General features: G+C 47.9%; 1 protein-coding gene across 7 annotated transcripts in view; it reads right to left on the reverse strand.

Annotated features, from left to right (window-relative positions):
* Nucleotides 1-16971: 16971 nt before the first annotated feature.
* cep170aa (centrosomal protein 170Aa) overlaps nt 16972-24285 on the reverse strand; it is a 53236-nt gene continuing 45922 nt past the window's right edge. For all 7 annotated transcript variants that reach the window (XM_029250947.1, XM_029250946.1, XM_029250944.1 and 4 more), the window contains 3 exons: nt 22473-22566; nt 20731-20782; nt 16972-19443 (listed from right to left, as the gene is read on the reverse strand). In XM_029250947.1, the coding sequence (XP_029106780.1) occupies nt 19205-19443; nt 20731-20782; nt 22473-22566 (385 nt within the window). In that variant the 3' untranslated portion in view covers nt 16972-19204. The remainder of the gene's footprint in view (nt 19444-20730; nt 20783-22472; nt 22567-24285) is intronic.

The following is a 24285-nucleotide window of genomic DNA, read 5'->3' on the forward strand; positions in this document are numbered from 1 at the left end:
GCCAGCCGGGTCTTCGGATCTCTGACGTATTTCGAGAAAACAGTTCCCGAGGGATGCCAAACGGTGACGCTCGGCCCCCCTGCGGCTTCGTGCCGAGACAGCGGGCTTCAAACTGCTGCGAGCGAAACAAACGACTGTCTTGTTTTTGTCGATGATGTGAAAGCCATAAATCAGAGCAACTTACTCATCATGTACGACTTACAGAGCCAGATCATTACGTTTTACCCAGTATTGAGTGCCCTCGGAATTTTTTTCCACTTAACTAAGCTGTCTTCATTTATTATTATTATTATTATTATTGTTATTAATAGTCACTTGAATTCAGCGCACAATATGTTCAACACAAAAGTTACTTAATAACATTAGTGATTAAAGTTTGTTTTCCTGTTTTATTTCTCCCGCTTTTTTTTCTTGCTCATTTTCTTGACCGGTTGTTTTTTTTGTCTAAATCCCAAACTTTTAGACCAAAGCACTTTCAGCTAACGTATATTGCTACTACTATACCATTACTATTTTACAATAACAATATATTAATATATATTGTCAAACTGCCAGTGTCGTCCTCCCCCTTTATATTGACTGGTTTCGTAGCAAACCGAATTCAAGTCGATGACGTCACCTGTCGGATATTCCGGAGTGTTGGAAAGCGAAGGTGGGATGATGGACGCTTCAGGGTGCGACATGGTCGTGCGCAGGCGGTGGTCATATTGGAATGGGTCACGATGAGTAAAAGTGAGGTCATTATTACAGCGCTGGCATGATTGTGGCCAATGCCCTTGTCCATTGTGACCGCCGCTCTCCGCCAGCTACCAGGGTCATTTCCTCAAAGAGCGATGCTTCCAACTGTGACTGCGTGTGTGTGTGTGTGTGCGAGCAGGTGATGGTCGCTCCGCAAAGCAATGCCCTGCCGCACTCCTTGCTATTCAGAGCCTCATAGCGGAGAGCTGCTGAATTAATGGTCTGATAACAAGTAGGACTCCTGGAGGAAGGAGTGCGGGCGGAGGCCAAAAGTACTGACGACCCCTCATGCGTTAACCGCGTGATGTCGCTGGAGCGAATCTCCTCGGAGCTCCTCTGATAACGCCTCCTTCCCGAGAGGACGTTTGTGGTGTACGTCAGCAGGAAGCCTAAAAAAAAAAGTTAAGATTTTTGGGGAGAACGGGCTCGTACGGCAGAGTGCCCACAGTCCTGGGCGTTGTTCATCGTGTAACCCGGAATGCGGTCGTATTTCGGTCCAATGAAAGAGTGTTAAGGACACAGACACCCACAAAACACCGATCTGTAAACCAGCAGGTCACTTCAGGTCAAACGCTGGCTGATGAAGGAAACGAGCAATAATGTCATTATAAGGGTGTCTAAAGAGCCAGCAAGAGGGGTGACATGACTTCAGTGCTGACAACAGCCTCGCACTGTAAACTGTCGGTATTAATAAAACTTAATGGGATTGTGGATTCAGGCTGGGAACAATAAATGGGTGCTCTTCTGTTCTGGCCAGTGCCGATTAATTTGTCAGTATTAAAGGAGAGCGGCTGAACGCGAGCGCTGTGGTGAAACCCAGCTCAGGCAACCCAACTCATCTGGGGCGTCCGATGGGGCATCATTCCAGTGAATTAATAACGGGCAAAACATGCATGATGGTGGGAGGAAAAGCGGGGTGCCGTGAACCGCAGCCACAGCTGAGAGGTGAAGCGTGCATGAAGACGTAGGGAGTGTGACGCGCATCCAGAGAGGCGGGGTACTCCTTGCGTGTGGACAGCAGATTCCCGGAAACTCGACACCAAACGCCTGTTTGTGGGACGCAGCCAGGTTCGTTCCCATTACTGTGAGGTCCAACTTCACTCTGGTGCAGGTGAACAAGGGAATGGATTTCAACCGACGTGCCGCATGTTTACGGTAACACTGCCTGTGTGGTGCACCAGGGTAGCATTCACGGTATTGTCAATAGGTAGGAAGACCCCCGATGTCTCAAGGTTGAAGTTCTGAACATCGGTATGCGGTGTGCGCTTGGTAAGTGATCCCGAGAACGTCGGCTTTCCATCCATTTACTATTTTCTTACTTATTCAGTAGGTTAATTATTAGTGGAGCTATTCGGGGCAAATACCTTGCTCAAGAATACAAGTGCATGGGATTTGAACCTGCAACCTCTGAGGTCTAAGGACAGCAGCTCTAACCACTACACCACCTGCTGCTCCTACTGTTTAACTTATATATCTTAATGTATTTACACATAAGTATGAGTAAGTACCAGTTTGTGTTTTGTTGAAGTTTCATTTGCTACATTGAAATCATTCGCTGTCTATCATAATTTACTATATGCCAAAATAACTTCAATTTTGGAGGAGCTCAGAAGCCGTCCGGGCGACTAGTTCGAAATAGCACTTTGGAGCTGCGACTGAACACACAACACACTCCGCAGCCTTCCAAGCCCGCAGCTGTGTAGCCCCGCACTACTGCGGTAAAACACACTGGTGCTACAGAGGTAGACTTTAATGATGCGGGTCGAGACGGACACAGAAATAACCCAGTTTCCTCACCATATTATAAACAGGACAGCAGGGCCATCCTGGGGGGGGGGGGGGGCTGTGCCAGTCTATTTGCCCGAGGCTTCGACACACAATCTCTCCATCGCTGTCCAACAGCGCACACATCGCTCACTCACTCTGTCAACGCTGGTAGGCAAAGGGGCGAGAGCCTGGGTACGAGCGGTGCTACGGGGAGGGAATGGCAATGAGGGAGGCAAGAGGTCGAATGGGGGAACAGTGGATCGTTTACCGTGCTTACATGAGTGTGTGTGTGTGTGTATAGAACACACTGGGTGTTATGTATATTTATTCATTTCGCCGACACTTTTCTGCAAAGCGACTTACGATGTTACAGTTACGATTATTTACACAGCTGGGTCATTTTACTGGAGAAATTTAAGGTAAGCGACGCGAACCTGTGACCTTTGGGTCCGAAGGCAGCAGCTACTGTCCAATAAGAATGTGGAATCTGTGTGGCACCTCCCTCAAGTCCCTGCGGTTTGGGGCAGGTAGGACCCAGGGCCTGCACTCGCACCCGGTCCCGGCCGCTCCGAAGCCCTTATTTACGCAGCCAGGGAAGCGACGACCATTAAGGCCCGGCTCAGGCGTGACCCCAGCCTCGTGGCGAAGCAAATGAGATGGCAGCCAACCAAATAGCAGGAGTCGTCCTTCATCACCTCGACCCCCAAACCCCGCACCCTCCCGCCAGCCTTGCCGCCTCCCAGGATGCACTAGGCTCGATCGCACCCTGCGCTACGGCTGACGCCGGGGAGGCAGAAGGAAACGAGCAAACGGCCAGAAACCGCCAGCCCAGGCACCTGGCAGTCCCTTCACAGAGCTTCCATATCAATTTGCTGTTAAATCCATCTTTCTCTCCAATGTGTTAAATCTTTTATATCATCTTCAGCATTCCCAGGTAAAGGAGCCGATTTACAAAGACGGACGCAGGTGCGCGCCACTTCTTTCCAGGTTCCCACCGATCCGTACGCGGCGAGCGTACATCTTGTCCCGATCGCCACCCTATCGTTCCACTTCCGAACCCCTTCTCGCGAAGTCGTTGGAACCGCCGCACCCCTCCAACGGCCCGCTGGCGTGCGAATCAGACTCACGTGCGCATCTCCGCAGCGACCGGAGTACAACGTTTACAAACGCGGTCCCGGTGAAAGTCAAATTCCGTCATGTCTAATTCAATTTTCGCACAAAACATCTCCGAAGACCCCATTAATCCACGGTGAGATGAGACGAACGCAGTGAGCAGTGGTAGCAATAACTTTTTACTGTGCCAACCAAATCAACTCCACAGTGTCGCTTTACTATAGTACCAAAAGGAACGGCGCTACTGCAGAAGGGCACATCATGAAACACCAAACAAACGCCCATCTGCCTCTTTGTTGCCCCCTACAAAACGCACATCTGGGCTCCATCCCGGCATTTACAGCAGCGCTTAGGAGGCCGGACAGACGGCACCCGATCAAAGTTCTCCCCTCGTAGCCCAGGCGAGCAGCAGGGCCTTCAGGACCAAGCGCTGGAAGCGGTGGGAGGAGAGCAAGCAGAGGGAAGAGCCGTGCCATTAGCCTGCGCGCCCCCCCCCACGCACTGCTGTGGAAAGGTTTCCTTCTTTATTTATTTATTGAATAATGAGTGCTGCAGTCGGGGGGCCTTTCCTCCTCATTCGTACCAAAGACACTCCCCTCCCATGAGACCAGACAGCAAAGGCTGTCAATAAAGCCACTGAAGGAATGGAGAGCAATGGATCTTGGATTCACGCTGATTTCCAAAGTGTGTGTGTGTCTGTGTGTGTGCGAAACGCATGTTTTCACATCAGGGTGAGACACCCGCAGGTAGGGCCCCCCCCCCCTTGATCTTCTACTCGTCATTCCAGCCCCTCCGACACCACCCCGGTACCTTGCTACCGGACATTCAGTATTTACTCACACTTTACTGGGAAAAGAAGTTACCAACGCGCAGTGCGCCGAACGCGCTTAGGGTCAAACCCGCAACATCAGTGGCGGCCCTAAGTGAGGAATAAGAGGCAGGAGCATTTATACGAGGGAAATTACTTAAAATAAAAGCATGTAAAAAGTAGCGATAGGAACTTTCCCAGGATAGGCTCCTGACCACGGTGACCCACGAAGGGGCATCAAACAGTACAATGAAAGACTCAACACGTTTGAGTGCGGAACTGCTTTCAGCAGAAAAGGTGGTGAGGAGGGAGGGACGTATCAATAGGTCCCGCGCTAAAAACACACACGCGCACGCACACACAGACATTCACTCGGAATAAAGACGGACGCCACGGATGCGAGGGAGCTTTTCTCGCTCGGGGACAGTGCTCGACCGGTACTTTCTTACGTGCTCCAGTTTGTCCTTCTTGCTGAGCCACACGCTCGCCGAGTAGTCCTGCTGCTGCACCGTGCTGTAGATGGTGTTGCCCAGGCGGGCGTGTGACGGCGCCGGCAGCTCCTGGCGGCTCTTCAGCTGCACCTGCTCGAACCCCGCCACCGGCAGCCGGCCGTGCCTCACCTCCATCATCTTCTCATGGCAGGCGGCAGACCCCCAGCGCAACCATCACCTCGCTCCTCCCCACCCTCGCCTGGGCTCCACCTCAAGCGCCGCCTCCGCCCGGGCTCCGGTTCAAATCCATGGCCTGCTCGGCCCTCCCTCTCCCTTTGCCCCGGCGTGCCTGGCGGAGCGGTGCGGCGCGGCGGCAATCGGCACCACGGTCGGGAGAGGTGCGTGCTGCTCTCCCTCTCGCTCGCTCTCTGCCTGTCAGACAGCTCTGGCTGGGGATCTCCCCGGCGGTGGGAGGGGCCCCATCCTGCACAGGAGATGTGGTGCAGAGGAGCTGCTGCAGGCGTGAGGGTGGGCAGCGGGGAGTGGGGGGGTGGGGGGTAAAAATCTCCTGCGAAGGGGGCCGAAGAATATGCAGCCGACGTGCAGCCGAGTTTGCGTCTCGGCCAGATGGGATAAATCATTTATTTCCATAGTTAAGTGCAGGCTACATTGTCCCCTACCACTCTAAACAGACACACACGCATCTTTCCTTACCGCCTCGCTTACCTTCCAGAGCTGTCTCCTCCCTCTGGGGATGAGAGGTGGGGGAGGGAAATCGGTTCGATCAGTTTTAATCACAGGAAGTCTGGCCTCGCTACATTCAAAACTCACCTCCCACCACAGGTGTGGGGCCACAAAGTGCCTGAGCTCTCACGGCTTAGACCCCATGACCACCAGGCGAAGGCAATGATGAGAAAGGGCTTCCTCCGCAAGTCCTCCTGCCCGGGAGACCCCCGGCGGAGGAAGTCGAGCGCCTCGTTAATAATTCAGCCGCAGAGCCATTAGCTATTAACACAAACGAGGACAGACACCTCTCGCCACCCAAGACAGACAGTTGACCACGGTACCACGGTACACAGTATGGGCATAGCCCACCGCGGTACGGAGGCGCATCAACAAGTCCGGCAGATGCGCGGGTGAGTGTTGCTGAGTCAGTACTGTGTGTTCGGCTGCAGAAAACGAGGGGCGCCGTGGTCTCTATTCACGCTGCCTGGCTTCTCTGTCCTATTAAATTCAAGTCACATCCCAAGCTGCGGGGGGGTGCGGGTGCAGTGGGATGGGGGTGTATCGCAGGGGACAGGAGCCTTTTGTGTGGAAACAGTTTAACCCTCAGGCACCTCTTTCGTGACAAAACAGCTGCATACCGCGTCCGGCCCTGCGGCCAACGGCGGTGTCGCGCCCCGATCGAGAGGAGCAGGAATGATCGGCGCGCTCCGTGCTCCGCGTCCCGGGCTCCGGTAGCAGCTGCAGACGCTCGCCTCGGACCCCCCGTCGGAGAAGAAGGAAATCGAGAGAGCTTACCTCCATCTCGGCGTCGCTCCAGCTCCATACGCTGCCAGGGTGGCTCCGGTTTTGAAGGAGCTCCGCGGCGGCCGGGGGGGTTTTATAGGGAACGGCGCAAGCTGCTCGGGATGGGTCCCGACCCCACGACCCCACGGCGAACACAGGTTAATTGAAGCGCTTCGAGGGGCTTTGTTTTCCGGCACGAACCAATTTGCTATATTGGCGCCGAGGGCCGAAGGCACCTGCGGGAGACAAAGCGAGTTCTGTCACACACTGGGAAACTGAAGCACTCTTACGAATCTGTTATGAATTCATGCTGTAACATTTCGGTAAAAATTCAGTAAGTTGTGTTTCACGGGTCCTCCTTCGGAATTATAAATTCTAACACACAAACATTCGTTCATTATCAACTGTCCAGTGCGGGACTGCGGTGGTCCAGAGCCTATCCCAGAAACATGGGGCGAGGGGCAGGAGACACTCGTCCGTCTCTCTCAGACACACACACGCTACGGCTGATTCAGTCACCAGTTCACCCGAAACACATGCATTTGGTCTGTGGGAGGAAACCAGAGCACTTTGTGGAAATCCATGCGAACAAGGGGAGAACATGCAAACTCCACCAGAATCAAACCCACATCCAAACCCACCTCCCAGAAGCTGTGAGGCACCAGCGCTACCCGCTGCACCATTGTGCCACCCTAAAAGAGAGACGTGGCTGTTTGTTATCCTTTACCTAGTGGATCAGAATCTTTCCCAGCAGGTGTTTGGAGGAAAACTGGAGTTCTGTGCGTGTCGTGTGATCCAGAATGGATGTCTGTTGGAGCTACTGCTCAAACGCAGTTGGGAGGTACAAACGCCTGTCACTTTTTAAGCTCTTTACACATCATTCATCCATCATTGACTGGAGTACCTGAGCAGATGGTAGCGTAGTGGTTGGAGTTGCTGCCTTTGGATCTGAAGGTCTTAGGTTCAATCCCCACCTCTAGCTATAGTACCCTCGAGCAAGGTACTTAACCTAAATCGCTCCAGTAAAAATCACCCCTCTCCAAATGAGTAAATAATTATAACCTTAACATTATAAGCTGCTTTGGAGAAAAGTGTCAGTTGAATAAATAGATGTAACTGCAGTGCATATTCTGGCAGCAGGGGGCGCAGTGGTTAGAACTGCCACTTTCCCCTGGAAGGACCTACGATCAAACCTCCTTCTGCAGTACTCTTGACCAAGGTGCTTACCCTGAACTTATACACTAAAATTACTGAGGTTTTACAAAAAAGAGCCATAAAAGGAACCATAAGAATCTTTACACCGTGAGCTGCTTTGGAGAAAATATAAAGGTAAAGAAGAAAGTAAAGTAAGAATCTAATGAGTCTCAGTCTAGGTTCACTCACAGGGTCCCGCAGACTTCGGTGGTGCAGAGTCGGCAGCTGAAAATGTTTGGATTGCAGGAGCACCAACAAGGCGTGTGGAAGAAACACGTGAACGCGTACGGGGGGACCGTGCGGACCCCACACACACCTGCTGTTCAAGATGCGCCGTCACCTCAATGCAACCAGCAGCGGCCCACAGAGCGCGTCCGGGTGGTATTTTCCTCCTTTGAAACGTGCAAACAGACTGACGGAAGCCGTGCGTTGTGTTTCCAGAAGGTTCTCGCCGTGGCGCAGTCGTCCTACGGTAAAAAGGCGCTGCTGGTTACAGTCAAGCTGAAGGGAGAAGAGGCAGCAGTGCTGCTTGTCTGAGCCTTGCCTTTCTCTGAGCAACGGGGGGAGGAAATAAAAGGACAATGATAGCACCGTACATCAATGGAACCCGGAGAACATGAAAAAATGGACAATAATTTGGGCGGGGGGGGCGGGTGGGGGGTAAATATTGCCTGGTTGCTCTCGGGCATTTGGTGCGGATTAGATGTGGGACTGCTGTACACCGCAATTATGAGTAAATGTCAGACTTGTAATTATTTTTACATTAGACAGCCAAGGATGCGACATTACATTTTTCAGGGTGTTCTCCAGAACGTTCCGCCTGCTCCTAATGAGTCAGCTCCATATGCTCTTTGGTGATCTGTCTGGCTGACCACGTTTACCGCGTGCCACACAGGGGAGTGAAATCTAATTAAACTAGTCAAGGACTCGGCCGGGAAGTTAACTTCGCAGGAGCGTTATCATTAATTGCTTCCAACGGCTGGACGGGGAGGGGAAAGGACGTTAGCGTACGCACACGTGAGGAGCCGCAACAGCTGAGAGCACCCTCCACAACAAAAAGGATGTTCAGTGCTTCTTCCAGAGAAATTGGAACTTTTCACAGCAAACGCATTACATCCCAAAATGGATTTTTGTAGCTTCAGGGAGAAAACAACCTCCATTAGTCCACTGTACTAAGAAATTTAATACGGACAGGTGGAAAGCTGGACACTAAACTCTACATCCTTGGTATATCCATCGACAACAACCGCTTGTCCCAAGGGGGGGTTGCGGCGAGCCGGAGCCTTACCCGGCAATACAGGGCGCGAGGCCAAAGGGGCAGGGGACACACCCAGGACGGGATGCCAGTCCGTCGCAAGGCACCCCAAGCGGGATTCGAACCCCACACACGATTTCCTCACACGATGGCCTGTTATAGATGGAATAAAGAATCGCAGCATTTAAGAAAGCAAGTAGTGTGATTGTACTTAACAAACGGCAAATGCTCAAACTGAAAATAGACACGGCTTCATCCGGCAGCACTTTTAAGAGCACAGCACTCTAACAATAAACGGTCCAAAGAAAATCCATTACTTGTGAGACTCGGTTCTCGGTTGCGCCGCTTCTATAAATATTGCTGTGGACGATTCCTTTGATGAGGACGATCAGTAACTGGTCCGCAGCAGCTTTCCACGTGATCTTCTGAGCGCCCTCCTCGGAACGGCCGGTTATAACGAAATCTCCAGAAAGTCGATCCCTGGCACTTGTTCGGATTACTACGCGTTCTCAGTTTGAGTCTGCGCTAGGCCTCATTCCACAGACGTCCCTGATTTGATAGCTCTGACCCAGATGTATTGTTTTCTTCTGGCCTGCAAAAAGGGACATGGGCTATTTTTACGTGTTTGGTTACGGGGACACGTGTTTTACCTGCGAGTTTCCAGCAGCAAAATCAAACTCACTTCAGCTCAGTTCACCTTGCCTGGTAGAACAGGGAAATGTGAGTTGGATGCATAAAGGACAAATGTGTGTATTTTCCCATACGGGTAGCCCCCGATTTACGATGGTTCGACTTGCGATTTTTTTTCAACTTTACAATGGTGAGCCGACAATAGACATTCAGTAGAAACCGTACTTCAAATTTTGGATTTAGATTTTTTCTCGGACTAGCAATACACGGAGCGATACTCTCTCGCGATGCTGGGTAGCGACAGCGATCCGCATCTCCCAGTCTGTCACGCAGAGGTGTGTATTAGGTGTATTAAATGCATTTTCGACGTATGATATTTTCGACTTCTGATGGGTTTCGGGGAATGTAACCGCATCGTAAATCGGGGACCACCTGTATTTTCCAATTGAATTTCATTTCCGAGTTGTGCTGCTTGGAGTGAACTGTGCAACACAGTGACATAACCCCAGGACAAGATGATAATGTAACTATTCTAGAACTTCTTTCATATTTCAACCATATTAATGTGAAGTCAGAAAAAATGTGACACCTGTAGTCTGAGGTGGTGACGATGCCGCATTCAGACAGTGCTGTTTTGTGCAGCAGAGACGCTTGTCCGGCATGTGTGCATTTCACGTTTTGCGGCGGCACAGAACTGCTGTCCGTCCTCCTGTCAATCGGGACATTCTGCCCCGGACCTTTCGCGATTTCATCTCCCACGGAAAGTGACGTGCCACTGTTTTGCAGCAGAACTCGACGGTCGCCAAACCTCCACGAGAAGGGCTCTCCCTGCGGAAAGACAAACGGGAGGGATCACAGGGTCAGACCGGCGAAATGACAGCGCGCCCCCCCACCGACACTCAGCTCAGCACTTTCACTATAGAATAATAACTTGTCTAAAAACGGATTCCTCAGCTGTGCAGGGCAGCTCTCCTCCCTGTCACTCACGCAGTTATTCATAAATCTTACTTCGCAATTGATCGCGTACAGTTCATGGGCAGGAGTATTCACTAAGCAACACGGGTGCATTTGCATGACTGAACAGATCTCGGTTTTTAATATTTCCACTCACACAAGGCCAGTGAATGCGTCCTACGTGGAGACTGACACCTTACGCCAGCAATCTGGACGACAAGCAAACCAAAAGCAACAGCGCTTGTATGTTGGTGCATGATTGAAAAGGAGCCCAAGATGGAGCGCAGGAGGACGCCAGAAGAACCAGGAGAACGGAGTGCAGGTCCAGGGTAGCTGGCTACGTTCTAAATGAGCCACCAGGGTGAAGCCCGAGACATGTGCTTCAGACATTCAACTGATGAGACAACTCATGTTCCATCGCGACACTGCGCTGTTAGGGGCTCGGCCTGTAGCCCTGCTGCCCCCCTCCAGCTGGTCCCTACAGCACGTCCACAGCTACCGTAGCGGCAAGTCGCCCATTGGCAGCGATTCGGGATGTCTCAGGCTTTTCACTGGCATCCCAGTAACACAGCAGACAGCGGGGAAGCTTGCAGCAGAAAGGCACATCGCACACTTTAATAAGCAGACCTCTGCCTTTCAGACGGACAGGGAGGGGAATATGATTTCCCTGCTGGACGCGTTTGTGCTGGGCTTGCTAGATTGCGGCTGTCCGCGGCGCAGCCTCTCGACTTCCCGAATCCGACAAATACATTCGCATTTCAAATCAGGCAAAGTGGAGCGAATCTGCATTTCCGATGCACGCGCGCATATCCGTTTTTTTTCCCTTTAAATCAGAGATTCTTAACCCTTACAGGCCACAGGCCCCTTTAAGAATGTGATGAAAGCAAAGCAGCCCTTAGAAAAATGTCCATCCATCCATCCATCCATCCATCCATCCATCCATCCATCAACAACCTCTTGTCCCAAGTGGGGTAGCAGCGACCCGGATCCTAACCTGGCAACACAGGGTGCAAGGGCGAAGAGGGAGGGGATACACCCCAGACAGGACGCCAGTCCGTCGCAAGGCACCCCAAGCAGGGCTCGAACCCCAGACCTGCTACACAGCAGGCACAGCCTGAACTTGCTCGGCCACCTTAGAAAAATGTCCATATTCAAATTCAGAGAAAATGTTGCACACAGTTTACTGCACTGACACTTCGCACATGGAATTAAGTCATAGACAGTAACAGCGTAGTAATTTTAATTTTATTTCTGGTTTCATCTTAGAGTTATTTGCAAACCAGTCCGCTCTTCACAGACACCTTGAGACCCAACCAGGGCCCCCCGAGGGCTCCAATGACCCAAGGATAGGAACCCAATACAAGAACAATAGAGAAAATCATAGCTGCCATAGCGTGATGAAATCTTCTCCACATGTTTCCCACATGGTTCCAAAAGTGCACAGCTCTAGCTGTGGGTTGTAAGATTTGGAAAAGGCAGCGTAATAATAGCAAAATGTCATCTCCAGTGTGGATGAACATGCCATGTAGGCAAGGTGACAGCAGCAAAGACATCCTTCAACCCACTTGATTCATTGAGCGCAGACAGTACTCTGCAACAGGCGTGTGCTCCATTGCTAGGTCGTTGGCATGGTGAAATCAGTGCGCGTCGACCCTGAGTTCACCTGTCGGCCCAATTAACTCCCAAGGAATTGGATGGGAAAACAAAGTAGATGACAGAAATTTGACACAAGCTCCAGGAAATGTTTCCTGAGAATCCACATCCCACCTCCTCAGATCTCAGCACACCCGCTCCCCCACCCACGGCCCTGCACTCGCACCATGGTGAAGCTCTTCAAAAGGAGGAAGTGGAGCAGGTGTTCCCTGCGGAATCTCGCTCAGGGTTCGTGTCCCGCTCAACGGCCAAAAAATCCCAACGTCCAGCGCGCAGCTCGAGTTTCTTGCCGCCTTCCAGTTTTCTCGCCCACATTCATCGCTCGCTGGCGTTCGCTGTAAATAAACGCAGTGCCTCTGCTCTCCGACATTCAGTACCTCTGGTCTCACTGTAACAACTGCTCATCGACCCATGAAAAAGTGGGAGCATTCATGACCGCAAGAGGTAGCATGTTCCCCACTCCACGTTTCGTTCAAAGCAGGAACCAGCTCTCGAGATGAAAACGCTTTTAAGAAAGAGTTTTCAGAACAACTCGCACTCAGAAAAGAATCTCCATGAGCATCACTGACACCCTGTGAGCAGAGGGACACCTAGAAAAAGGAAAGTGCTGCTTGTGTGACACCTTTGTCCAAGGCAAGTCAAGATGGGGAGGGGACACACCCAGGACGGGACACCAGTCCATCGCAAGGCACCCCACTTAGCTAATCACAGCGATTCGCACATTTTCACAGCTGAGTAATTGTCACTGGAGCAGCTCAGGGTTATGAGAGTACCTTGGCTTGAAGTGCACTGCGGTGGGAGCAGTGATTCAAACCCAGGACCATCAGCTAAAAGGTGACAGCCAGCACACTACTCCGTTTAAGTGATGCACATTGAGAAGTGCAGTATGAGGCTATTATTATTGCGACCCTGAGACACACGGCCGGGGCCTGGATTTAATGGTGTTAAGAAAAACGGTCCAGAGCTGAAAGTAGTATGAAAGCAAGCATATGATTAACAAGAAGGTAGAGCAGGACCTGACAGCGGGCATCTTCTGGGGAGCCGCAGGGGAGACTTTTCTTCTGGCCCGCTCTTCTCCACCGACACGCCGAGTGCCGACTTCATGCTCCGCACACCCGACACACTCGGGCTCCCCTGGGGTAGGAACGCAGACAGCGCACAGATATTAATGACCCCCGTTACTCACCGTCACATCTACGGTTCTATTTCTATCGCATTTTGCCATCAAATTTTGCGCAATATAAATTAGCACGACGATGTCGGAGGGGCAGGCGGCATAAATGATTATAATAAAATGCGGGCGAAAATGAGGTGAATGATGAAAATGAATTTGAATCCAATTAAAATGACATCAGCAAAGACATGGGACACAATCACATGGGGCAGGAGGAGGTTAATGTTCTCTGCTAGTGCAGTTAGAGGGGTCTGGAGTGTGGCGGAGGCAGAGCGCAGGTGACACCGCAGGTGAAGGCCCTGAGGAGGATGGGTGGGGGGATGGGAGAGAGGAGCAACTCCCCGAAAAGCGTGTACATACGTAGAGCTGCTAATGAGGGATCCCCTCTCCACGGGGGCCAATCGCGCTAATGATGAGCGCTGTCCTCGCCCGCCTCCTCACCTGCACAGTTCAAAGAAATGAGACCATTATCACCTGCAGTTCCAAAACAGTCGATTCATTATGTACGTTTAATGTGCTCACATCGTTCCGGCCTATTAAGTATGAATAACTTGAGATTTATTACGCATAAATTATGAAAATCTCAAACGAGGGGTTTTAAAATAAAATTGAACACTTCGTCTTCATTCAAACAATCTCAGAACCTCAGAAATGAATGTTACAGCATATAAAGTGTTTTTTATGTATATTTCATGTTAAGTTACGTGTGAAAAACAGTCTTATTACAATAGATTATGGCAGTAAATATCCAACCCTAAAAATTACTGCACTTCCTTAAGCCCTCCAGTTTGTGGCCACACAGGAAAACACCCTCACATATACTGTACATTGCTGCATATTTAACTCATTCAAAATATTTTGCTTTGAAAATATGAAATATTTTGAAATATTGACTTGTTCTGGAACGTTTTTGAAACCTTCGTTGTGATGCATGCTAAACGCTGAACAAAACTGCGAAGGGCATTTTGCTGCCAATCCCACCCTAAACTGCAGCGAGTTACATGAAACTAATTATGCATTTGGAGAGGACGGCATGTTTGTCAGACGATAGCGCTGCATCTTAATTTTGAATTATTGAAGAGAACAGAGAGGGGCACCCACCGGAACCCGGGCCCTTCGCAGGACTCCACGAGGAGTGTTGGAGCAAAACCCAATAAAACAATAAATTATACTTACAGAATACAGAAAAGCCACACTATGCTTTACATAATAAACGATAAGGATTTCAGTGTGTTATTTTTTATCCAGCTGGCAACGTTCTCCAAGGTGCCTCACAGCGTTAAGTAAGCGACTTTACGTTGACTTACCCGTTTATACAGCAGCAGGTTTCTACCTGACCAAGTCCTGATCTAGAGTATTACAACAGGAGTGGGACTGAAGACCACAGAGTCCAAGTCAACTGCTGTCACCCGTGGTTTTCAAGGTGGAGACAGTATAGAAGCGGGATGCAGTTGTCTTCTTCTTTGTCAATTTGTAAAAAAGGACATTAAAAATGCGGTAAAGGCTGGGTGAAGGTACTCAGTGTAATTATTACAGTTTACTCTTAAATACGTGTTGAGATTAAAGTGGATGTAAAGTAAATGTGTTCATACTTTCTAGAGAACACTGTTTCTCACCGTATAGACCTGCGCACCTTGGCCTGACTCCTGTGCTCACGGTGCCATGGCAACAGCCATTAAGATCCCATCCAAAGGCGGCCCGCCGAGCGGTTTCGGTGGAGGTGCAGAAGAGTCGAAGGTCACCAGGCAGCCAGGCTGTCGGCATGGGGTTTGAATTAGAAGCAGGGTGAGCGTGCAGCAGGCTGGCCTTCACACACCACGCCTGGACCTGGTGACCTTCATGCATCATAGACCATCAGCAGTTACTGTCCCCACAAAGCGTACACATTCAATACCGAATCCAAGAGAAGATACAGGATGGGCAGAATGCACCCAATGCCATTTCCATTTCATGTTGTTTTATGGTAGGAATGTAGGGGACTAGATACATACAACTCAATTTATTTCCTGCTAAAGTCAATGCCATTTGTTATCTCATGACTACGGGACAAAAAAGGACATTTGAGAACATTGATAGAAATTTGAGGATACCTGAACAAAAAGGAGAGAACAGCTTGATGCTTAAGAAAACTGATTGATGATCGATGTGACGATTGACTTTGGAGAATTTAGAGTAAAGATCCCAAAAGAGATCCAGGAATTCAGACTCAACTGTACTGACTGAGGCTGGAAAGCACAGGCTGCGCAGACAGATTATGGAATAACGTTAGTTAGAATATATAGCCTACTGCTTTTTAACATTGCAGACTGTAGAGGAGGATATTGACTGCGCTTTGAGAATAAAGATTTAAATCTGAGAATATTTAATAAACTGATGAGAATCTTAAAAAAAGATTAAGGTCATAGATTCATATTTCGTCACACTAATTGCTCAGTAGTGAGAAATGTAAAACCACAGTGGCAGCTTGGGTGGGTGGGTTTGGGGGGGGTGGTACTCTTCACTGCAACTCACAGCCACATCGACCCACTAGGTGGGAATTTAACAGAATTTCCTCGTGCCATTAAGGCATGAAGTTTATGATGAGAAGCTGCTGGAACACTTCTACACTGCATACCCTGGTATACCCTCCATCTGCTCAGGGTCTCGATGATGCAAGGACGCCCCTCGGGGAGGTGGCAGGAGCTTTAGTGTGACCTGAGGGGGAAGAATAAAGTTTAGGAAGTTTAGTGATGTCAGAGAGGCTGCTACCTGTGAGTACAAGTTTTCCAGCTTCTAGTGTGTAGATTCAATCTTGTAACTGCACGTGCACCCCATCTGGAGTGGACTGCACCTTACTCCATATGCATTCTGGGATAGGCTCCAGAGGATCACAACCCTGCACTGGATCAGTGGTTTCTGAAAACAGGTGGATGGATGGATGGATGGATGGACACTAGAAGTGCCACCTGGAGACAGCAGTAAAAACCATGTTAGAAACAAGTGTAATTAGTGACCCACATCGCACTTATGGATTTGTTATCTGTTGAGGGAATCAGATAGATTTTCATAGTTTCACATGATCTTCACAACAATAATGTAGAGCTCTGAAGTGGGAGGAGCTTCCATCCTGCATGAGCCACGTACGGATGACTGGTACACAACGGGTGATGTGATGGCAGTGAGCTTAAAATGGAAACCGGAAGCACCGAAAGCAGGAGTGCCGAGAGGTCGAATAAACAGGTTTGTAGTGTCAGGTAAGATTGTAAACAATCAGGCAGAGTTGCTGAGTGCATTTTTCAGTTTTATCCAACCTGGACAAAAAGGGTGAAATAGATGAAGTCCTTTGGATTAGGGAGGGAGTGGGGATTCGACCCATTGAACGCTGAAGCATCCAGAGGGCGGGAGGGACTGAGCAGGGGGCAGTTGGGGGCGGAGCAAAAAGCACAACAGCCAAAACAGGCAACATAATAGCAGTAACAACTTTGAGCACTACAGCCGAAATACAGACAAGTCTTTTTTTTTTTTTTTGAGTTTTATTGAAAATAATTGGACAATGCAATTAACAAAATAATGTAAATACATGACTTAAAATTACAATACATGGAAAACAGAAAAAAAATAAATATGTTACTGTAAGTCTTCATAAAAAAAGCATAAACCCAAAAAAGTCAAACACTGATAACAAATCGTTGTACAAACAACTTCAAAAATAAAAATTAAAAAAAAAAAATTAAAAAAAGAAAAAAAATGAAAGAAGTGTACCAAGCACTTTACTTCACGCGTTTTTCTCTTTCAGTGATGTGGGGAGAAACGTCGGAATCCCATTTGAGCGTACACTCCCGCAGGAAGGCGACAGGCGCGTGCCGAGGCACCCGGTTCTCAACACCGACCCATGATGCACTTTTACTTCTGGCTCTTTGTCTCTCCAGTCATACTGTAACCTGCTGCAAACTCTAAACAGTCTTTGTTTCTTAGGAAAAGCAGGCGGCAACACACATTGCCAAGGGATGAGCAAAATCAAACACGTTCCGTCACCAAATTGTTTCCCCTTCATTTGTTTTAAGTTCTCGTTTGTTTAATTGCGCTTTGTTTCTGTATTGTTTGCATTCCCACTATAATACCGGGCACTTAGTGACACCATACACTTGAAACAGAAAAAGAAAAACAGCATTTTTTTTCCCCAGGTACCTAACTTCACTATTGCTTAAGTCTATAAATACTATAGCACTATCGCAAAATCATTTCTTTTTTCTACTGCACAGAATTTTACATGGAAAAGATCGGAGAAAACGGGATGTTTTCTGCAGGAAACACAAGGAAGATAGAGAAAAGCAGCAATGTTAAGGAGTTCATGATACACATGTACACGTATGAGGAAATCTCCTGTCCGGGTGGACAATGTGCTTGGTGAGCAACACCAACAAGCCAATGAGAAGAGTTGCTATGGCGCAACAGCAATAGTGTTAACCAAATACTTAAAATTGCTTCATCTTGCAAATCATTTAAAATTAAGTTACTGTTGGACAGTCAATTCGTTGTCGCTGGACCGAGACAAACGTTTCGCAGCGATTCAAGCCTAACAGCCATTATTTAAAATGTTGCCACTGTGCCTGACTACGGAGGGATAGAGGCCTTCTGGGAATCCACGAGTTCCCTGTAAACAAAAACAGGATCGAACCCCCAGCGGACATTTCGCTGCACTTAATGCAGCGGCATATTGAGTTGTGTTCAGCGTAGAACTCACTGAAGGAGGTGCTGCCTTTCCTTCTCATAGCACTGACTTACATCGACTAAAAGAAAATAAAATCACTGAGCTGTAATATTTCCAGTTAATGACAGTGGGTTATTGTGACAGAAGGAAGTACTTAACAATATAAACATTTATTATGAAACCTAGTTTTCTCATTTTCAGAAATACTTCTTAAACAAGCAGTACCTGGAGGTGGTTTATACACCTCAAAGTGGTTAGAAACGGTTTTAGAAATAGGTTTTTAGTGAGCATTTCAGATCAAGAGGTCAGTTTCCTTAGCCTCCTTGTTTTTCAGAGCAGCAGATGAACAGGTCAGTCTCTAAAAAGCTAAATGGCCGGTAAATTTCACGACACCATAATGCACTTGTCATGGAACACAAAGAAGGTGCGCTCGTCTTATTGAAAATAAAAAAAAAAACCAGAAGGCAATAAAGGAAAAAAGGAACTTGAAATAGACACAGTACAAGTACAATCGCTGGGATGAATCCACAATACAGTATTCCACTGTAATTTTTTGGCGCAATTAAGTGCAACGTTCAGATCTCAGATGGTCAACATGATTTACATGACATTACAAGACAAGAGTGGCATATTTTTTATTCCTGGAATCGTCACATTTTAAAATCACCTTTTCTTCTTCACGGTGTAACCTACTTATCCTGAACTGAATGTCCATATCCATATCCATGCACTGCCAGTTGTGTAGGAATATGCGACAGCCTAACAGCTAGGCTGCAATATCTACATGGCCACTGCTTTGCTCTGACTGCACTCTGTACAGTAGGACACATCGTCATGGAAACAGTGCCTATAGGAGACTAGTGGTAATACTGCTTGGAACACAAAAAGAGGAAGAAGTTAAAAAGGACGCAAATCTTGGAAAGGTAGAAACCCTGCTTTCCCTGGTCTTCTTTACCAGTCTTCTGTCCAAAAAAGGAGGCGCCACGACGGCTAGCGCGCAGACAGGACAACCAACAGCCAGTGCTGCGTCTGGTCACATGACCAGTGGCGCACGTCCACCAATTTGCAGGGCTCAGTATCATGAGGCACGTTACTGTATGTTCAGAACCAAACGTGAGCGGCGAGACGCAGGTCAGGCTGCAGAAGCACGCTGACGTGGTCTCTACCTGGAGGCCATGAGTCATGGAGAAAGGGGGATACATACTGAGTACATTATGTAAGGTTTTAGGGTCCCTCAGTCAGAGGGCAGGGATGCAGGGGCTGGGGGGTGCGAGGGGTAGGACCCTGTTCACTTGTGGCTGAGGGGGCTCTCTTCACCGCTGGGATGCAGGCGGCCGAAGCGGAGGGTGAAATCCTGCTCGGACTCGGCGGAGGCCGGCGGGGCCCGGCTTGTGCCATTTCCAGGGAGGGGACCCTGGGGGCCCTGGATACCCGGGCTGGTCTTGGGCTGGGGCAGGGTGGGGCTGGTCAGTCCCAAACTAGTGAGAGCATCCAGAGTGCCGTCCGGGTCCACCATGATGTTGATGACTGCAGGAGGAAGAGGATAATCCCATATGCATGACGAGTCCAACATGAATGACAGCCTGCCTCCTCACTTGCATGGAAGAAGTGTATTCATTGTTTTGGCCCTTAGTAAGCCTGACATTTAATACAATTTAATGGATCTCATCAGAAATGTCTGAAAGAATCTAGTTTGTTTGCATTCCAGTAATTGCCATTGCCAAATAAGACTGTCTGCATCCAGTGGAAAAAAAGCATGAGTTTCTGCAACGATGTTTTAGTTTCAGCAGTTAAAATATAAACAGGCTTGTTAACAAAAAACCCATGGGCTCCGCAAGATGGATGTATAAACACCACCTGAACACACACTCAAATTATGGGATGGTACTTTATTAAACCCTGAAGGGAAATTCAAACACACGGCAGTCTAGCATGACACACAACAAGGGACAAAGTTATACCCAGCAAAATTAGGTGCAAAAGGAAAGCAGAAGTCAGTTCAGTATTTAACAGGGTGTCAAGATACTTTCTAAATGTGTTCTACAAATTGGCCTATCTGCTAAATTCCTACCTGGGAATTTTCCACCTAAGGACTTATAAAGCTCACTATTAGGGGTACAGCTTGGTCCAAAAAAAGTTGAAAGGAACCAATGGAATTGGGTGATATAAAGCTGATATCTGGCTGAAATACAGCCAGTCACAAGGGGGGGGGTTGAAATCAGTGACAAACATGTGCTGTAGTAAACTGTATACAACACCATACTCGCCTGACAAATTTACACTGAGGAAGTGAAATGCTGTTGTTGCTTGAGCTTGAACTCAGAAGTGAACTAAGCCTGTCATCGTGTCCACAGGAATCAGTGGTTTAAAGAATGACTGACAGTAATGACAGCAACAGTAAAGAACTATTGGAACCTGCAGCTGTCTGTGCTTCAGGAGAAATTTTGTAAAAGGCAAAAAAAAGCAAATCCAAAACAGAAAATACAGTTTAATTGTTAAGGAAATGCCACATGTGATTTGTGATTTTTAACCCAGGTCTCACGGAAATTAAACCTGCCTGCTACAGAACTGTGGTTCAGACAGTCACAACTGAACAACTCATTTCTAAAAGAAATGTATGATAGCATGTATTGCATTAAAATAACATTTTGAGGGAATTCATATTGACTTATGTAAGAAACATGTATTCTTTTCCTGATGCAGACCTATATCTTCAAACATTCAAGGGAGGACCCGCAACAAGTCAGCATGTGGGTCGGCCTGCCAGCACGGATGTCTTTTCACACCTGCTCTTGCTTTAGGAAGCTGCCTTACCTTGTAGCTGCTTCTCCACCCTCTTGAGCTCCAGTAGAATGGATGAGATCTCCTGCCGAGCCAGGCACGAAGAGAAAGATTGGGAGAGGGGAACAAAAATAAATAAACAACAAGATAAAAGAAATCAGTCGATAGCAGGACATCACCTCCCATGGCCAACCTGAGAGAGCAGCTTGTTCTGCTTTGGAAGGACTTAACTGTCATTAAAGTTCAGTGACAGGAGACCAAACGCAGCTACGGAAATATTGCTTTGCAGGAGCTAATCACCGGGGAGTAACAAGACGGAGCAGAGAAGCTCATCAAAGCCTGGCTTTGGACGTCTCCCTGTGCTTGTGCACTTAAATCACAGTTTTTTTTTTTTCTTTTTTCTTTTTCTTACAGCACATGCAGTAGGAAGGGAAGCCTGCATGAAGGAAATATTACAAGGGAGGACAAGGCAGAAATGCCATAAAAACCACCATTAAAGAACACGTAGATATACTCCTGTCAAGTATCTGTAATATAGAACGATGTAATGTAACGCAATTAGGAACAGTGGTAATCAGAGATGATGGCTAAATGGATCGCACAGCTAGAGAGCAATATAATCAGAGTACGCTTTAGTTACTCAGAGACTCAGCCGTCAAAGTTCTCTAAGTGCCTGCTGATTGCCTGACAGCATTAAAAACGGGAGAGAAAGTAAAGCCTGCGCAGTGAATTTAACATCCTGTTTCCTGTCATTAAGTCCGATCCTAAACAGCTCCTCAACTCTGACTGGTGGATATTCAGTCTCCGACCCCGGCTGGGGGAACGACACATCGCCTTTGGCTTCCTGTCCTCAGAAAACACAAGCTTCTACTTTGGAAAACGACCCGCCATTTTTCACTAAGGATTTGTGCACTTATTCATGAACCATTTTAAACCAGCTTGCAAAAACAGTGAGATAATTCAGAGACCTGGTGAACTAATAACGACCAAAATCAAAATTAGACTGCTGGTGATTTAAAGGTATAGTGCATCTCTTTCAAACTCAGTTTGAGTAATGTGGAGTGCAAAGAGAACCCTAACCTTGCCCCTCGCCAGTTTAGCCCAGACTTTCGACCATAACTTCTCTTTTGATCTCGGGTCACATTTCAGGTTCAGCACAATTCCGTTAATTTATGTGTTCCTGGTACATAAGCGCCATAAAAACAGTGAGTGATTTCGGCAGGATTTAAACAAAATTAAAGTAATATGTATAAATCTTATGCAGCCTGAATTGTGGTCTTGCAGAAGACCGTTCCATAAATAAGACAGATGAAACGAGACTGTCGTTCTATCTGGCTGTGGGTTGTCTGCATGTTTGACCGTGAGCGCACGAGCAGAGTGCATCATGGGTACCAAGGAGCATCCCTGGCGTTCATGAAAAGACAGCCAGCGGTGCGATGGAATGAATCTCATTCTCACTGAAGTTGTGTGCCTCCAGGCCATAATAAACTGGATGAAATCGGGGTTGATGGGGTAAGAAAACCATTCAACCTTCCCCTGCTGTTTTCATTTTAATATTGAAGATTGAAGATTTGAGCCCCCAACTCTGTGCTGAACAGCCACCAGGGCTAAACTAAAGAGAAAGCTTGCAATGTGTAATAAAACACAGAATGCAGGCATGCAGACTGCATAAAAAAAAATGGAGAGTTCCCTAAGGAGGACTTTTTTTTTTTTGGTTCCTGATCATTAGCACAGTCACAGTGAAACAAACATGGTTGATTAAAGGGCTCTCTCACCTTGTTGGATGTTTTGAGGAGCGGCATGTCGCTCTCTGCCCGAAGTTTGCTCTCGATCTCCTCCCAGTTCCTGTCCTTGTCCTTAAACAGTATCCTGCAGGAGGATTGAGAGGGACCGCGCACATCAGCTTGGCATTCCTCAACGAGCAACCGGCAAGAGCCAACTGCTGGCAGTGGAACAATGAGTAGGACCCCTTCCAAACACACCAACCATGCTACCCAGGGTCCTTATTGGCCCCAGCCTGGCTTCCACTTAAAATGAGTTGGGCCCTGAAAACATGAACGTGAACATGAAAAAAACGCAGTTAACAGGAACGGTATCTCAGATGCAACAGGCGGAATAGGTGTGTCATATCATTCAAATTGGACTGCCTTCTGCACCGGGACTTGGCAGATTTGGCTGTCCTTGGGGACTCAAACAAAGAGACTTATTGTGTCCACGCATCCCTCATGTACAGAGAAAAACTGCACAATGGTTTATTCAAATATATTCCCCTTTTCACAGCAGCAGGACCATTACATGGTCATTTTACTTCCACAGCAGGTATTTAATGTCGCCAACAACATTGCTGCTTGTATCACACATTTTGGGACAGCGATACTGTATGCACTTGATTTCTCAAACACAAAAGTGTTTTGTCCCTCAGTGGTGTCAGTCTGGCTATTTTCTTTCTAAATCTAACAATAAACCTCTATGTTACCCTGGAAACGATTACTGGTGGCATAAATAAAGGCTTAATATAGTACTCAAATGAAGACCATCTAGTGTCAAACATTTGCCAGACATGATGTGCAGCACCACTAACAGCAGAGTCTATGTGAAAGACATGGACAGTGATCCTGTGACCTGTATTTCTTTATAAAATAAACATCTGTGAGCCAAATTATGAAAATTTCTTCAAAAAAGATTGGAACAAAAAGTTCAAGAGACAATAAACAAGATATTAACGGAAAAGAAAAGTAACACAGAACAAGTTAGAAATCATATTTTTTGTCTGGGAACCATTTATCCCCCGTAGGGATGGATTGAATTAACCCGAGGATGTGAAGGAAAGTAGTACTTTATAGCAAATGGGTCACAGAGCAGTTACACCTAAAACACACTGCAGTTCCTCCACCGCCACATCTGATGAGAAAACTGCAGTAATGAGAATGAAGCTCTCTGAAACCTTGGCACCTGCATAGTGACATTGAGGCTGAGCAGGTGATTGAATATGTGTTCCGGGCTCAGGGGCAAGACAGGAATGCTATTCATTTGAGCATATTCACTAATGACATTTCCCATAATTAATGGCAACATCTCTCCACACGGAGCTGCGACACTCCGTTTCGCTGGATGAACATTAGCGACAGCAGCCCGTGTGGGCTTGAACAGCTCCCCAAAATCCCTGCTCCGCCTTCTAGAAACGTATGTGCTTTTGTGAGCAGGAGAGCGAGCAAAGCCCAACAGCACGCTTGATCACAGAGATGGGAAACAAAAAGGAGCCCTCGCAGTGGTGGGAGGGCTTCATCGCATCTGCCTGCCTCCTCTACATCTCCTGAACGCTTGTCAGCTAAGTGGCACCTCAAGCCACCGATATTCCCTTTGGGTGGGACTGTTTGCAGATGGGTGTGTTTCAGAACTGCTGTGTATGCATGGATATCATGCTTGGCCTGTGACTCATTCACATAAAAGGGCTGTTTTGTTGGTTTCTTTTTGTTCAGAAAAATGTGGCTCAGAGAATCATGCACAAAGAAATCATTTCCGTTCACTCCTTTAGCTGGCGCTTTTCTCCAATGAAACATGCAACTACAGAAGAAACATGTAAACTGT

Source organism: Scleropages formosus, chromosome 4 (assembly GCF_900964775.1).
Source record: "Scleropages formosus chromosome 4, fSclFor1.1, whole genome shotgun sequence".
NCBI lineage: Eukaryota > Metazoa > Chordata > Actinopteri > Osteoglossiformes > Osteoglossidae > Scleropages > Scleropages formosus.